Source organism: Bombus bifarius, unplaced genomic scaffold (genome assembly GCF_011952205.1).
Source record: "Bombus bifarius isolate JDL3187 unplaced genomic scaffold, Bbif_JDL3187 scf7180000009145, whole genome shotgun sequence".
In the NCBI taxonomy this organism is placed as follows: domain Eukaryota; kingdom Metazoa; phylum Arthropoda; class Insecta; order Hymenoptera; family Apidae; genus Bombus; species Bombus bifarius.
The window spans coordinates 668175-686075 of NW_022884930.1; the positions used below are offsets into that span (position 1 = coordinate 668175).

At 38.5% G+C, this 17901-nt stretch overlaps 1 protein-coding gene and 1 long non-coding RNA gene across 6 annotated transcripts; both read right to left on the minus strand.

Annotated features, from left to right (window-relative positions):
• Window positions 1-125: 125 nt before the first annotated feature.
• On the minus strand, window positions 126-10936 carry LOC117214056 (alpha-tocopherol transfer protein-like). 3 transcript variants are annotated; one of them, XM_033459889.1, is made up of 5 exons: window positions 10814-10936; window positions 5005-5314; window positions 4320-4414; window positions 2171-2485; window positions 126-854 (listed from the first exon to the last, which is right to left on the minus strand). In XM_033459889.1, the coding sequence occupies exons 2-5, from the start codon at window positions 5165-5167 to the stop codon at window positions 498-500; spliced, it is 930 nt and encodes a 309-aa protein (XP_033315780.1). In that variant the 5' UTR covers window positions 5168-5314; window positions 10814-10936; the 3' UTR covers window positions 126-497. The 3 variants fall into 3 exon arrangements, with proteins under 3 accessions (XP_033315780.1, XP_033315782.1, XP_033315779.1); XM_033459891.1 differs by lacking the exon at window positions 10814-10936 and adding an exon at window positions 10638-10654; XM_033459888.1 differs by lacking the exon at window positions 10814-10936 and having other exon boundaries at window positions 5005-5710.
• A 3379-nt stretch (window positions 10937-14315) lies between these two features.
• LOC117214060 lies at window positions 14316-17793 on the minus strand. 3 transcript variants are annotated; one of them, XR_004488770.1, is made up of 4 exons: window positions 16213-17793; window positions 15665-15837; window positions 15388-15590; window positions 14316-15288 (listed from the first exon to the last, which is right to left on the minus strand). It is a non-coding gene; the product is annotated as an uncharacterized LOC117214060 (long non-coding RNA). The 3 variants fall into 3 exon arrangements; XR_004488771.1 differs by having other exon boundaries at window positions 14316-15571; XR_004488769.1 differs by having other exon boundaries at window positions 14316-15590.
• Between the last annotated feature and the right edge of the window lie 108 nt (window positions 17794-17901).

Consider the following 17901-nt stretch of genomic DNA (forward strand, 5'->3'; position numbering starts at 1 on the left):
TTCCTAGGAAATTGAACGATGTCGATTTTTTTCAAGCCATTAATTCGTCTCGGATCCATTTATTATCAATTCGCGATCTTATTCTAGCGTCCAATGGAGATTCGGCGAAAGAGAAGAAGGAAGAGTGATTTTTCTAAAACGTTTAATCAATACTATAGTGGAAAGTACTTGGTGACCACTAAATAGTAAAAAATATAGGAAGTCGTGGAACGAACGTAATAATGGAATATCGATTATAAAATATACAATACTTCAGTTGCGTCTAATGTGATAGTTACTCTAAATGAAATGTATCCTCTGACAGGGAAGAAACGCGTTAAAGCAACGATGATATAAAAAAAAAAAGTAAACGAAATAAAAAAAAAACAGAGTCAAGCCAAATCCTAACTGGATCGACGTGTCTATAAATGACCATGAAACGTACATAGTTACTGTTAATCAAGAATGGAAGATAATATTGAACTGGCAACGCAGGAATCCCTGAGGCACATCCTAATTCAATCCTCGACCAATTGGTCTAACTGCTTCTGTATCTCCTCAGGGACTATGTAGCCGACTTGCTTCATCTCTTTGACGATTTGAGGGACTTTGCTGAGGTTGTCTATCCACTTGTAGTAAGCCAATTCCTCCCTGGTTCCGCCATACTTCTTCGGCAAATGGAACGGTGAGATGTGCTCGTGAAGGCTTTCCATGTTGCTACCGTGAAAGAAGATCTTGTTCTGCATCTTCACGTCCAGAAGTGGCTTAAATACCGAGAACATCACGTCGAATACCCAGGATTGATGGAGGATGTGTATAGCGTGGGTCGTCATTGGGAACGCTGACACTATCAAAGCTACCACCATACTGGCCACCTAGCGAAGACAGAAAGAGAAGATCGATGATTATTGAATTTGTTAAAAATTCATTTTTTACGATTACATCACGGTCATTTAGCTAAATACGTTTCTTACTCCTATGCTATACTTTCGAAAGAGAAATAAAATGGTTGTTAGAAATAAATACAATGATTTATTATTTCAAATCGTTATCTTTTTCTTTTTTTTCATCCTCGTTTCAGATGAAATTTATTCACGCTCGATCTCCAACACTCGATACATTCGCGTATCTCCTAACATTCGAAACTCGATGATTTACTGCAATTTATCGTTGCCCAATGAGCTGTTAACTTGATCAAGCTTACATTGGAATTGCATTGATCGAAACAGTAAGATATCTCGAGATTTCGAGGAGGATAAAGTGGATTTCCTTTTAACGCCGGCTTTCAGCTACGTTCTCCAGCTCAATCGTGCAAAAGTACCGCGACGATAATACGGCTTTTAGATTTGCAGATTTTCCTAATTCTATGCTCTTTATCGATATTGAGATGTTTGTGAGAAGAGTTAATGCGAGGGAATAAACCGGCAATTGACATTCTAAAATTGAAACGCTCCAGTCACTGCATACTAACTGGACTAAACCAAGATTTAAGACACGATCCTCTTACTTTTAAGAATATTGAATTTTTGAAGTAGTATCGGTCAAATGTTGACATTTACTTAAATAGCGACGATCTCGTATCTGGAACTTCTCAGTGACGATAAATCCTCCAATGCAAGGGACAAAGATGCGAAGGAATATTTTGTAATGATTTTGCAACAGTAGGAAAAATGATCGAAAAGTGACGTCAAAGTTCGGCCACCTGCAAGTTCTCGATTCTTCCGCGTTGTCGTACAACGTTATCTTTCTCCGTCGTCGAACCAACGACTAGACGAAGGATCGGGGTCCGACGAAGAAGTTAGTGGCTGCACGGAAGAAGATCTGTGTCGAGAACTTTGCGAATTGTTGAAGTTTCAAGGACACCATTAGTGCCGCCTTTACACAGCTACCACTTCACCGGATATTCGGCCGGGATGAATAAACGTAACAGGAGGTCGCCGGATAAAATGAGAGACGATTAGTTTCAAGGACGTTATAGATGGTTTAAGTTTCAAGAACGCTGAAAGCAGATCGATACCGGTAGCTAAGATATCTTGCTCTCGGATTTAGATGCTTCTTCCGCGACTGAGTTTCGTTTAATCGAGTGCTCGATTCTCGTTTCCCCTTCTCTTTCGTTCTCGTACAGCGCCAATTATCATCTGGCCGATTATCAGCGTTATCCTGAAGGAATAAAGAGAATAAAAAGAAATACCTGGGGAGTGATAGTCCACGCATGCGCCATAGTGATGCCCTCCAGATCAAAAATTACATCGCCGCCAAGGATTTGCGCTCTCGGCTCCAAAACTCCGAGTTCAAGAATGATGACCGTGGCTTTAAAGATCTCCTCCACGCCATATTTCCTTGGATCCCAATTTCCCAGTCGATAGATCATTATTCTCCTGCCATTCTGCGTCCTGTAAGCTGGCACTGACATCACGTCGTCTTCGCCGATGTGCTTCATCTCCAGTGGACACACATCTTGATGGATCTCCGGATGTTCCTCTTTGAAGGTGCAGTAGTTTACGATCTATCGAAAGATCTTTTGAGAAACAGGAGCGGTTTTCGGTTCGGTTAGTACGGTGAAGAGCGTAATTGAACTCGATAATCGCGAGCTTCGTGCAAATCATTATTTACTGTCGTCAAGTTTTTCACGTGCCATCAACGCTGTGATTATTGATTCAGTTATGCTCCTCGCTGTATATGTATGATGAGGCTTTCTCGCGATTGAGGTTACTTAGAATTCGTTTTCTGCTCGAGTCTCTAATCGATATCGCAACAACGTAAATGCTGGAAAATGTTTAAATTTTGTAACCAAGTTTCAATGATATTGTTCCTAAGGAGATCTGATCTTTGCTTTAAAGTCGAGTTCCGAACGTAAAGTTCGATTAAACGCAAAGACTGTCTTGCTATCGAATAAGCGGTAATAATAAAAAATTTGTGATTTTTAAAACGCGTCAAGCATTTTCTACATTTTTGCACCTTTAAATATTCCGCAAATCCATGAACATCCGTAGTCTACCAATGACGAAGGAAATTCAAATTTTAATTTCTAAATTCTTCAAAAATCCTTTCGGAAGATCACCGGCCACGCCTCGCGGCATTAAACAGATTCTTTGCAATTTAATCTCGCTGTTCAAACTCGACCGTCGTTGCTCAAATATAGAAACGGAGCAAACAACGAACACCAACCAATAATTAATGGCGTTTCAAAGGAACGTCGAGAGAAAACGAACGCGATAGCGTTCGATTTAATCCGTAAAGAAGACGAGGTACAAACCGTGCAATTATTCAAGCGTTTCGTAGTTTGTCGACAGAAAAAGGTCGACCTCGAAAACGCAATCAACTCTGTTAACGATGGCCACGAAGAGAAAACGTGCGAAACTGAAATACGAATTCGTTTCATTTTGTGATATCGCGCCAACTTCTTTTAAAGAAAAGTAAATTTTCTAACTTAATCGAATTTTTTTCATTTATCGAATATGTGCTTTATCGGTGATTTCTAAGGTATATCGCCCTTTCAACGAATCAACGATATGTCGTAACTTGGGATACATCGCGACTACCCATCTTATCGAATCTCGTAGATTCGATGGTTTCCTCCTCTCTCGAGAATCGTTCGAATCTGGATTACAGCACTTGAAAATCGAATAATTGAGCAAATAGAATGGCCATTGGAAATAAAGTCGCTTGAATCGACGGATGCGAGTTTCTTGCTTCTCACGATCGAAGTGAACTTTGATTCAACCTAGTCAGCTAACTAATCGGCTGACGTTCAGCTCGTTCCGTCTCTTTGTTTGACAATTGCTTTTGTCATCGCTTGAGAAGAAGGTGTCGCCGACCACGTTTATACAATGATTCACGCGCTAATGATCGAGAAAGATTCCGCCATTCGAAAACAGCCATTCGGAAAATATCGAAACAAACGATAGTATTAATTAATTGTATTATTTAATCGTATCGTATCAATGGATCAGAAACGAATTGCACGCGAGTCGTGAAAAATGAAAAGTCTCGAAAGAAATAGGTTCGAGGAAAGACATTTTCGATCGCAGCAAGTCGACTGAGTTACCTTGACAGGATTATGCAACTGTTGCAGCTGGACTCGTTTTACGAATGCTACCTCTTTCAGCCTACAAATTATCTTATTCCAGTGTCGATAAATTGGTGTTAAGTATACCACATGTTCGCTATAATTTCAAGGAAACTACTTATCTAATTGCATGGATTTGCATATTTTTACGAAATTAATAAGAAAGCGTTCGGAAAATACGAAGAAGTGGAGAAAAAGATTCGGCCAGTCAACCATACTACGTAATTCTCAGGAAATATCGTATCAGTTTCGTTATATTAATGAAACTTACCAGTCTATGCGCCCTGTTAACGTTAAAATTCCTCGTCCTTAGAAACCTAATCAAGAAGTCATCGTCCATCCTGTGCGGCAGACATTCTCCTCTCTCTGTCGAACAAAGAATTCCCAAGATAGACAAAGAACGCGTTTTCACTCGGCTATCTCGATTAATTATTCCTCCGACTGACGTATAAGTTTCTTACGAGCTAAACTATTTTGATCTTCTTAATAATAATAATAATAATAATAGTAACATAATTAATAATGACATAATTAATGGACTAAATTTGTTCTTTCATGGCAAGCTAGAAACGCAAAGATATACACACACATTATGCAGAACATATTCAACGTATAGCGACTAAGACAAATATCTAGTTGATCTATCTTCTTACGTATAATGTATCATAACGTATAGTCGTAAACATATGAAATTGCATAAATATTCGCATGAAGTATAATATACTGTTCTCGAAGTTTAGTACTCGTAAAGCTACAAAGTACAAATATCAGTCGGCTTTTAATTTTAATTAATCAATTCTTTAACTAATGAAATTTTAACTTTAACCAATACAATTTTACCGATATACGAGGCACATAACGTAAATTATAAAAATGTTTCTACCAGGGTTAAAATATTATCGCCAGTCGCTGTATCTTTTGGGCAACGTAAATCTCCCTTTCTCAATAATAATTACCATAAATCATATCCCTTAATTCCTGAAGGGTCCTACACTTAACGTCGTCCGTCTCTCCAAGTTCTCTCCTGGCGTACTCCATCACTTCCGGCGAGGGTTCTCCAAGATCCAAACAAACCTCCTCGTCGTTCGACTGGATCTGATCGTCCTTGAATTCCGGCATACCGTTTGAATCGTTGCAACACTTTCCAACATCGATGTCGCCGTTTTTCGGCGAATCCTCTTCGAGAAGAAGCTCCCTCTCGGCTCCTGGTTTCGGCTCGTTCTTCAAGGTTACACCGATCCTGCCATTCGGCACGTCCTTCGTATCCTGTGGCATGATACAGACTCGCGTAATCCACGTTTGACTACGCTCGAGGAACTGTTAAGCCCAGGACTCGAGGATCAACGTAATTTAACGTCGCGACGTCGAATCGAGAGATAACCTCGACAGCGTGGTCGCAGGCTGTAACAGCCGCGCGCAACAGTCACCGTACGCAATTCGCGGCCAGCTTACGACTGGTTTCGTTTCTTTCCACTCGTCACTGCCTTATTCGGCCTCTTTCCGCCAGCTTTTCTTTCAGACAATTGGTAAACCGAGTTTAGAATTTGAAACGAACTTGATGTCGATTGATAGAAACACGTTTCGACGTACTTCGATTCGCTTCGGTTTCGTTTACGAATTATTTTGAACGGCTAGCTCGTCCTTCGACAGCGAATCGCTTTATCAACAAATTTTGAAAATTTCCCAAATACCTGAGACGCTCTGGAATTGTAGACATATTTCGAAGCACCGCTATTCACTTTGGTTTCGCTCTAGGAAATTATCTCCTAAGATCGAATTGATCGCACGTATTAATTGTTTTGAGATGTTTCCGACCACTGATTTGTTTAAGAAATCCAATTTCCAACGTTGCATTATCTCGACAGATTACAACCGAGTTCGTTCGCATGAAATTACGAAGAAGAATACATCAATCGTTCGAAGAACAATGAGTAACACGATACGAGTTTCTGATATCGTCATCAGAGGGTACTACGTGCTTATAAAATTTCCTTTTTTCTTCGTACGTTTCGTTTCGCATTCGACTAACGATAAATCGTCGTAGCGATAATGACACAGAGAGAAGACTCGTTCCTCGTCTATCATCGACACGAACGTGTATCAAACACGAAACTGCCACCAGCGTGAATCACCCATCGCGTGATGCGTGTACGAAGAATCCTTCCGGTTCCTGCACGAAACAACGCGTTCCGACTGCAAAGACTTTCGATCGGTTGCTGTTCACCTGGCTCGAACACAATCGACGTAACTTTCTCTCCAAAAAATGCGCTCTGCGAGAACGATTACCGATTTACGACCGATCCATGGTTTCTCAGTTTTACAGAATGACTTTGTAGAACTCCTTTTTCGACACGAACGAATACTCGACAGGAATTTTTTGTAAAAACGCTTTTGCCAGTTGTTCAACGGAAAAACATTGTTCGAAAACACCTGCTATACAGTCGCGGGATGCTGAATGAAATTTTGGCCAGTTTCAATTGGATTTTTGTTATCGCTAGGTCTTCTCAGAAAGAAGGAGATTTAAAAGCGGTGTTATGGGAGTCGCAAATCGAATACGAGAGTCGATCCAGCAGCGATGCCGATCGGTGATGCAACTGACTGCAACTAAGGTGTTCGACCTCGTTGCATCGACTCAAAATACACTGCAATTTCCCTCTTACCTGCGGCCTTACTGAGAACGTTAATGTTAAAAGAAACGATCACGCTGCTCCATAGAACGATTCGAATTCGTACATTATTTTTTCATATTTTTCAACTAACGATATTTCAAGATAATTTTGCTGTGAAAGCGTTTACTCCGAAAAAATAGTTCTTTAAATAAATATTACGCTCTATTTATGAACGAGCATAGTCATAGACAACGAAGAGTATAATCGAGGAATTACTATTATATAAACTATTTGAATAGCGTCTACGAGAACGAATAAAACATTACCGCATTAACATCTCAGAATCATTAATCGATAAATACGGGTTGTATCATATATGTAACGTCATAATTAAATCACGGACGTACACATACGCAAATTCATTTTTACGAACATACTAAACAAATAGAATCTGAATAAATGTTTCCCTGACTCCGCAAGTACCGCGACTCTATATATTTTCCACATTTTTGCATATTACATATGCAAAAATCCGTCTATTTTTGCACCTTCGAGTTTCTCGTAAACACATAAACACGAGAAACCGATGTCTAATTAAACGATTATGCCGAGGAATCGACGATTTAATATTTCGATAATAGTCGTAGACTTCCCATCTTTTTCTTTACTTCAAATCAATACTACTTTATCATTTCGCACAGTGCTGCGCCTCTATACTTTTGCAGTGTAAAGTTTGCGATATTCTTCCTACTACGTCTTATTCCTTCAATTGATTTTCCAATATTGACTGATAACGATAACGACAACGTGTATTCTTCCACACGTGCGTCGCCGGTTTCAAATGGATTGGTAATACATCGCGGATACCGTAAAATTACATTCGTAAATGAAAATATTTCAACGGAATAGTTGATACTTTTATAAACGAAATCCAAGAAACGGAACCTACGTTAAATTTGAAAAACTTCCCTACAACGCGCATAATGCATTCTGTGTAACTGTTCGAATACTTTCGAATACCGAGGCGTGTTATTTCCTGTACCGTGCATTGTTATACCTTAAATCCTTAAATACAATAAATAAAATAATAAAAAAAAGTAGACGCATAAATATCCGCGTTCTAACGACGAGCAAAATTTCAGGGAAAGCGACCAATGCACGTATTGTACATATACAGCGCACGAAAGATCTATTTAAGACACGTATAATCTATTTACAATCATACTTCGAAGGTCGTGACATTACTTTTGCAACCGTGAGTCGGTATCATTGTTTTAACACGCAAATCGAACAAGCGTCTAAAGTTCAAGGTACTCGAGTCTGCTTAAGAAAAAAAGAGTACAGACTTTGAAAGAAACGATTCACGCAAAAAGCTTACCGACTGTATGAATTAGATATTAATCACTGTACAGTATCATTATCGTCAAAAGGCAAAACGTATATTAAAAGGAGAATATTATGCTTATACACGTCAATTCATAAATTATATTAGCTTTCTAAAACTTGTAAAGAGGCCATTCTCGCGTATAGTTGTCTCGTTAGCGATTTTTTATCAGATCGTTATATGTTTAACGATCGTGCAGCTCTACTGTTCAAAGAGGCATCGTAGACAGTCGGTTTGTTCTCGTGGGGAAAGTTTAAAGTTACGAGCTGACTTTAAACACTGGCGACTGCATTAGCGCATGAAGTAACTGACGACTAAACAACACCAAGGTCGGTGCAATCTTTCAACAGATCGCTGATAGTTCGGTTGGATAGGATTTCTTAGACACGGTTGACAGACTTTGCGCTGCACATCGTGAGATATTACCTGGGAAACTAAAAATAGTTAGATTTATAGGTAAAAGCGTAATAGAAGCGAATCTTGCTGCGAACATAGAATGAAATCTGACTGAGAATAAAGCTGAGCTTCCGTTTTCTATGCCTCCTCGTTTATCCGTAGGTAGAAAGGAAGCGTAGGTTGCACAAAAATAAAAGTACGGGACACGGCGAAACTCGACGAAGATACGGTGGTAGTGGGTGGTGAGTAGTGTTCTATGGTTGGGTTTCTACGGATCAATGAACATTATGGTTCAAAGAACATCTTCGATCACTTGACAAACGTTAGCGGTCGTAAATCCTCGGATAGATGTATAAACCAGTAGAGAACTAACGACTAAAAGTCCTATCCGCTTGTGTCTTTAAAATCCTTGTTGCATATGCACAATTCGTCGATGTATCGTCTAAACTACTTGATCTTTAAATTAAGTTAGCGCCCAAATGCTTTCCATCAGCTTCGAAGAACCTATTTTATTTCACTCGCCATTTAGAGATTAAAGAACCCGAGAATAGAAAACTTTTCAACTAACAAAATTTAGTTTACAAACCACGGAAGAGTTAGAATTGCGCCACGAACAAATTAGATGCGTGAACTCGCTAGCAACATGCGACGGTTGCAGCGATCGTTGCGAGCCATGCCGATACCGTGTTGTCCAAAGGTAATACGTCATCGAGATTACGAAACATGTCATGGTCATCCTGCTGCATCCACGGTTCGGTGCTTTCACTAACGACAACCTCGTACCCGACTTTTGTCGTGGGTGTATTACGATTCACATATTAAGGAAAGGAGAAAGTAAAAGTAAGAATCTTAGCGATTGAACCTTCTATCTCCTCGTTATATCAACGTTCTATAAATAACATTTAACGTAACGCGTAATTTCGCGATGAAAATATAATTGTTCAGGAAATCTACGATCTTTGCTAAAGAATTCCACTTTCCATTCTATTTACGGAATGACATAATACGATAAACCCTCGTTTTTCAACTATAGGGCTATTACAAAAGTTAGCATAATGACAGATTAACTATATAATCACGAAACGATATTCACGCTTATTAGCTAAACTGTATTTACGTATATGCGATATCTTTCCCTTGTCTTTAATTCAGCTATATCTGAGAAATACGATATCAGGTATTTCTCAACGAATCTTGTCGTTTACGTTTTCTATTGGTTTTCTAACGTTTCTAGCTGCTGCTGCTCAAAGTTCGTGGAGGTAATTGTTGCGTCAATAAAGTTATATCTTTCAATCATTTCGACTCTATTCTCAGGTGTTTTCGCCACTGGGATGTACCGTGACCAAATATATATCGCAGAGTTCAACAGACCAAATTATATTTGGAAAAAAATTTGTTAGAAATTTATTCTGGAGCTGAGTGGAAAATATATGTTTTTCGACGCGATAAACAAAATAGATGATAAAATATAATAACTAAAATAAAGATAGAAAAGCGATATATATGCAACTCGAGTTAGATATAGGAACATAATATGCGATAATTCATCATTACGTTGGTTGATGCAATTTCACTGAACGTGTCTGCCTAAGAACGTCTCATTTCTACTTTCTCTGTTCTTGCAGACGTTACCGCAACAACGTCTCTTTTTACAAACGTGCCAGTTAACTACGACGTAACTATCAATCGTTCAACGAGTCATTAAAGCATCACTGTGCTCCAGCTACCGTTCACGTGCCGCTTCTTTTATTCTTCAGACAGTTTTTCAGGGGATTACATTCCTCGAACACTGTTTTTCTTTGTTTGCTCGTGTGTAAAATCCAGGTGAATGTTAACCGATTAGTCGACTCACGATGGATGAAAGTGCAATTCACATACAGTGGGTTATTTAAATCCTTGAGAGAACTTGACAAATTTACCAAACAATTTACAAAACTATCTTCCACTATCGTGTTATTCTATCGTTAACTTATTTTAAGTAATTTTTCGTGTCAATTTTTTCCTGTAGATTGTGTCACAACGTTTAAGGTCTCTTCGTTCGTCAAGACGACGGTGAGATTCGCATATAACAATTCGACGACTGCAGTGAGATTAACATCTAACTTTGTAAACGACAATGATCAATAGCTTCGAGAAAAAGAAAACAAACAAAAACCTAACAAACAACTCCGAGATATCAAAAAATACGATTAATACTCACTCGATGAAAAAGCTTCGGAAGACCTGCAAGTTCCAGAAACTGAAAACTAGCAACCAACTGGATCCTAGCAACCAACGAGGATCGATGGGACGTAGAAAGGATACGTACAAAGGACAAGAGTAAACAGTAAGGTTTAGAAGCAACTGCGAGGATTCGAAGGCTTTCAAAGTACTTACTCTGGCAAACTGTAACTTCACTGATTCAGCAGGGCTGCTTTGTCAAGGACGTGACTTGATCCGTGCGCTAGCGCGAACCTGCGTACACTGCGACTACTGTAGAACCTACTAGGCCGGTTTCAAGCTTCTTCCGTGTTTGTAAATCTGCGAGCGAGAAAGTTGTACGTCGATTGTGGCACAATCACCGATCCAGCAATGCACGAACGTTCCTCGGGCTGACAATGCTTCCTGCAGGATCTAGTGCTGTGTCATTCGGTGCCACTATCTTGCTACTTGTTTGATGCTTTTTCCATTACAGTTCAATACGTTTCTTGTCTCGTGGACCGTAGATAGCACGCTACATCACCAAGAAATGTAAATAAATCGGACGTGTATGCAAACAAACGTATCCACGACGTAACGTTTTTCATACCTTTTTATAAATTCGTATTACCAAAAGCAAAATTAAGAAAGGCAAATTCCTAGGAACATGGTTTTGCTAGCAAAAGAAAAATATGCTTTATATTCGTTTACAAATTTTTCCTTTTGATAGTATTAGGTTGTCCGAAAAGTTTCTATCCTTTTTTGTAAGGAAGTAATAGACGCACAATGTTTTTTGTTTTATATTAGATTATCGAATTACGCGCAAACATAATAATACAGATATAATGGATCCTACCTAATACAATGAAATAATATAAAGCAGAAATTGTTGTTCATCTACTATCACCTTATGAAACGAAAGAAATTTTTCGGACAACCTAATACGTTACACTTGATGCCAACGTTTCGCGAACGTTGTACCAGCTTAGTTCGCTTCTTCGTCTGAAACTATTCCAGGAACTAAATAAACGAACTGTAATATTCACGAAATATAGTCGTAAAGTGCAACGCGCTATCAAAGATACGATCGAAGCTAGGAAAACTATAAATATGTTATATAATAGGATATTTATAACGTTTCTGCGTGTTTCGATATTACGCGTATCTTCGATAAAGTATCCAAGATGGGCTGCAAAACACGTCCGCTTATAAACCTGTTCCCCAGAAAAAGAAGCTGCACATGATACTATAATAATGAACGGCAGCAAAAAAAGATATAATCAAATATTTTCAATATTCCACGTGTTTTTATCAATTTAATTAGTATTCGCGTAAGATGTTTCTGTAGAGTTATACTTTAATTGGGTCGTAAGAATCCCGTTTCTGAGTAAAAGGAGATACGCGATACTGCGGTAACAGAGATTGAACAATCTTCTGCAATAATGAGATCGCTGCTATATTCCAATCTAGTAATCCCACCTGCATTGTCACGAAAAATTTCCAACGATCTCAGTTTCTTTGTTCCTCCGCTTGTAATAATTGAACTACGAACGTTTATCCATCTATGAGATATTTAAATGTAGAAAAATCTACATAATGTATAGAAAGTAAACAAAGATGTTTAAAATCCCCGAAATAAGATACATCTTATAATATCTAGAGAGCAAAACAAATTTTTACGTAGGAACCGTTTCTTTAGCTGAGATAAAATATCGTTCGAGTTTTCAAAACATATTTCTTATCCATTAAATATAAACTCGCATAAATATCTGCAGTCTATTCTTCTCGCGTAAAGACAGCAAAATCATAACAGAATTGAATATTAATTTCACTTCTAAGAAGTCATTATAAGATCGTATAATTTTCAATCATGTCTATAATTTGTATATCATTAAGAAAAATGCGTAAATGCTTTAATCATGCAACGCTATCGATAAAACTGAAGAAACAGCAAAAACTTGATAAACTGTAATGATTTTAATCTTCTACTGACGTTATTATTGCAGCTTATTATATTGAAACGAACGAAGCTTTCCCATTAAGCTAATCGAAGTTTCAATAAACATGTCCAACACGACCATCCTGCCCATCTATCGACCATCCATTTCCATTCGCTTTTTGTTTAACGATTTCCCAGAACCAAGTAATCTCGTGGTCGAGCTGTTGATTTAGTTTCAAGGGTTGCTCGACGCTTAATGGCTGGATAAGCTGCTCGCTGAAGCAAAGATTCCAGAATCGTTCATCTAACGAAATCTCCTTGGAAGAAGGTTTCCAAGAAATTCGAAACCGAAGAAGACTAACCGTAAGAAAAATGGTAGGATTAGGTATTAATGGAATAAAATTACAGGCTTTCTGGGGCGATAAGTAATAACATTTGATAGATGCGCAAGAAAGATTTATCGATGAATACATAACAACGCGAAGCACGTGTTGAAGAATTCTTTTAATTACTTGAAAAAAACGCAAGCAAACTTGTAAAACAACTTTCATTTTGAACAGCTAACGCATACTATTCGCGATTTCTATTAGCATACTACTCTCGTCAAGCATATTAATTTCACTTGCCAACGTAACGTCTCTGGGTCATAGAATCAGTAGGGCAAAAATCTTTAATATCAAATTCTTCGGTAACAACATAATATCTCATATACGTTTATATCATCCAACGATGGAGAAAGTTGCAAATCGCGGTTGTACGACCGTATCAATTGTAATTTCGGATAAGAACAGCGTGGGATTTCTGAAAATGTTTGTAAAAGATGCTTTAAAATGGCAATGCAATTATATTGCAGAAACACGTAAAAATAAGTTGAAACGTTATTATGGTAAATTTTTACGGAACTTGAAAAAATTGTAAACTTGGAGATTGAAAAATTAAAAATTTGTATTTTAATAATTCGTAATCATAGGAAATTCGTATGGAAAGTTACATAAGGAATTTTACAAATCCGATGCTATAAAATATTCCAAAAGTATTCGAAAGTGAAATTATTAGCAGAGTGTTGTCCAATTCCAGAAAATTTCTCCTGACATTTCCAGTTCCTAAAAAGTAAAAGACTAAAATCTGTGGAACGTACGAGCACGTTTATTCGCGAGACATCCATCGTAAAGCACCGCCGCCGCTTTAATTACAGCTAAACGATCGTGCTCTCACGCGATCTCTCGCACGATCAGCGAATAACAGAATTGATCGACGCTGCTATGAATTTCACTACAGATAGCCGTTATTCCTGGATTAGGAATCATTCGACTCGCAGCTTAGAAAGGGAAATCGTGAAATTCATTGGCAGCCGGAAACACGCCCGAAGCACATCGGCTTGGCACTGGCCACACTAATAATACAACAGGTTAATGACAGGGGAATCGTACGTGAACGTGTAGGAAGTAAGAGTTTCCCCCTCTTGGCGAACAACGGGCGATCGACGAATCGTTTCTCTGTTCGACAACGATTATCAACGTTATCAGAATTATGGAGATACTGTTTCTCTTATCGAATCTTCTCGAGTTTTAAACAACTTTCGATTAATCTTCAACAGAGCGTGTCCTGTTAGTTTTTATGACTCTTATTAACAAATTCCATTTGTTTGTTTTCATTTACTTCGTCTTTTATTATTATTGTACATTGTCTATCGCTTTTTATTACTATTTTAATGTCGTATTATATTTATTACAATACAATTCCTATATGTAAAAATTTCACAAAAAAACATTTGGATTCATCGATCACGATAAATTTGAACAAAATGTCTAGTGAAATTTATTCGTAAAAGACTTATTAAGGAAAGCAAGATATTTCTGTTCGATATCTGTGGACTAAGGCTTTTGCTCTTTACTGAACGCATGTACAAATGGAACATTCTATGAAATCAAGCACGTAAAAGAATGATAACTACGCACGTGATTGTCGAACTTTCATGAGAAAAGAAGAGGGGAAGGAATGCATAGGAGAAATCGTTTGACTGGTTATTGGAAATAACTTATCGTTTAAACATTTCTACGTAAGCTTTTATTCTAAGAGGCAAATACAACGTTTGTTTAAAGAAACCTAGGATTTAGATAGAGTAAACCGAAGATTTACCGGGGATTTATTTGAGGAAACATAACTGTAAAAATGTTCGTGTCCTTCTTATGACTCTTACTGTCTTATCATCTTCTACATTTCCGTAATTGGCGTTCTTCGTGGAGCAAGACGTCATAAGGAGGATGACAAATTTTGGAAGAAGCGCCCAATCGTTATTCACGAAGATAAAACTAAGAAGTCGCGTTCCAAGTCTCTCGCTGAAAGGAGGAGACCTCTACCGACTTCAGATAAAATTCCTGCTAAGCCGTCAACCGCGAACCACTCGGGGCTCGGTTAGAATTTTGCGATACAACTCATGGCGAGCGCGTGATGGCGAATTTCGCGCAGGTAGAGCTCTAACTTACTGTAAGTTTTGCAAAATTAAACACCTGATAATTCTATTTAACGTAAAATACTATGTTACGTCGGGCGACACTCTACCTAGACCAGGTCACACTCCACGGGCAAGGTGGGAACCAGATGTCCCCTCATCCTTACTGCGTCCCCTCGATAGTCCTAAGGACCCATTATAAATCTCAGGACTTTGCTAGCTAAGGTCCTTCAGATCGAACAAACATCTCTTTACCGAATCGTTTCTAAAGCTTATTGTTTACTACGGGAAGACGCGGGAAAGTTAGTTTTTCTCACGTATGACACTTCCCACTAGCAACTTTCTATCGAGGGCGGCTAAGACCCTTCCTAGTCCACCAACCTTCTTTTATCCAATCAGAAGCAACGTCTATTGCCCTCGCTTTCCTAACCAAAATTGTCATCAACAAATCCGATGGTCCCTTGCGTTAGACACACCCATCGCTAGCTTTCCTCCGATACAGCATCGTCGCTTTGATTTACTTATTCTTTATCGTTAGAATAGTCAACGTGTCATTATCGGGCTTCTATCCTTAAATCAATCACCTACTTAACTTGTACATACGCGTCAATGTAATTACCTTCTTTACAAAGTTGTTGAAATAAACATTAATTTATACCTGTTAACTCAGTGTAACCTCGATCGAACCACCCTTATTATCGTAACAGAAATCAGTGGATCGATCATTTCGTGGCGTCGATTAATCGTAACGGGAATTTACGACTCCCGTTGACGTGCTTTCTCGCGAGTGGTCGAAACAACTAAATTTGTAGAAGAATGTCTACCTATAATCTGCAATTTGAAGACGTATCATCAACTTGTCGCTAACGTTATTATTTACAAAAGTATTAGACGACGATCGAAGCGGTCAGGAAAAATATTTAACTAGTAGAGTCTTTGCTATACATGGGAAATTACGCGATTATATGAGGCTCCACGAACAAATACGCAAATAATTAATATACTACCGTCGTACTTGCTGAGATCAGTAATAAACAAAAAGGAACAAATTGTAAGTACAAGATAGTTTCGTATTGAAAACACGTCCAAATGATAAAAGCTTGAAAAATTCTTCTAAGAAAGGAAAATGTAAGTATGTAAATATAAAGATATAAGATAGAGTGGATTTATTCGAATGCATGCATAGAATAAAAACAATATACGTACTTTGTCGATCCATAAACGAGTAAACATGTAACAAAAAACCAATCAGCTTCGTGTTCGAAACTAGTTTGTATTAGTAAATTCAATTATTGAGTCTTCGCAAGGCAGGTGTATATTCCTTCAATGTACACGTTTCCATTAGCCGTACTCAAAGTGCAGAACTACCAAACTGTGGAGGAAAACACGACGCTCGTTCCTTTTCACGACGACACGGTCATTGCATACAAATGTTGCAACGTGCTACGTGCTTCTTTGAAGCTGCTTCTCTATGGCCGGACTCAACATTGTAACAATAGCGATAGATGGTCAACCTTCCGTCCTTCTCGGCTTAATACAATGTCACATCAACCTCAAATTCTCATTTCTAATATCTAATTCCCTTAGTTTTACATTAAAACGTATATTAAACGAAAAAATAAAAAATAGTTGGTAAACCGGTATTATAAACTACAGCTGTTCATGCATTTATGGGAATTCGAGAAAACAAGAATATACAGAAGATATGTAACATAAATGTATCAAAATATACAAACTGTCATTATGTTTTTTTTCTGTTTCCATTACATTCTAGAAATCATGAATTATGCACGAAAATCTGTAGTTATTAGCATTGTCACTATGGTTCTCGGTATTTCTTTCGACGATTATGATTTTTCTTAGAAGAAGTATTACTTAAGTTAAACAATCTTTCGCGTTAGTTCCGCTGATTTATATTTGTTACACACTGGCGACAGAAATCGGACTTCGCGCCTAGTTCAAGGAAACGCTCGCATGTAATTTGTAACTGACGCACAGGGCGTCCTCGGATTATCCTCCTTTAAATATATCCTTGTTCTTTTTCGACGGTTTGCATCACGACTTTTCATCTTGAAATGAAACTTGTGGACTCGATACATAGTTCCTTAATATGCATAAATATTTATCACAAAGGATTACGTATCAACGGTTCGTCTTATCGATTTATCAATACTTCGTAAGTCTCGTGGAATCTTCAAGTTCGGTATTCTCCACTATTCGATCTTCCTACGATTTAATCGTTTCTTTGATCGATTACCTCTTTCGCAAGGCAACAAAATAATTATCGCACTGTTACTGTCGCTATTGCTGATACCGATGGAATACAAAGGTTCGATAGCGACCGACTAGCTACACTGGCAATCTACCATTTCCATTACCATATTTTAATGCCTATACTAGGTACCCCAACACCGATACACCGTAACGTATCTCTATTTCGCACTCCCTCTATCTCTCGTTCACTCTGAACATCACCGATGCTCACATTCATATTCAGCCCTCGTATCATATAACAAATCCTTCCACCATGAAACCACCGTCGTGTCGGACGATCGATCATGCATCCTGACCCACCCCAACGCCACAGCGACTCGGCTCATCACGATCCGTCTCCAAGTTCAGCGTCAATTTATTTATAAACACCCATAACCCGATCCCAGCCGTGCCATCCGATAAACAAACATCCCTTTCCTCCTACCAGAACTTTCGCCGGGGAGAGGAAGCGGCTGATAAACAGGCTGTTTCGCCCCATTAATCCCGTGACCGACAGAAATCATCCGTCCCGTTTCGTTCGTTCGATCGATCGATCGTTCCACTTCGAGCATCGAACGGCACGCGCGTGTCTCGGCCACGCTGTCGTCGACGAGCATCGACGACAGATACGGAGAGAGGGAA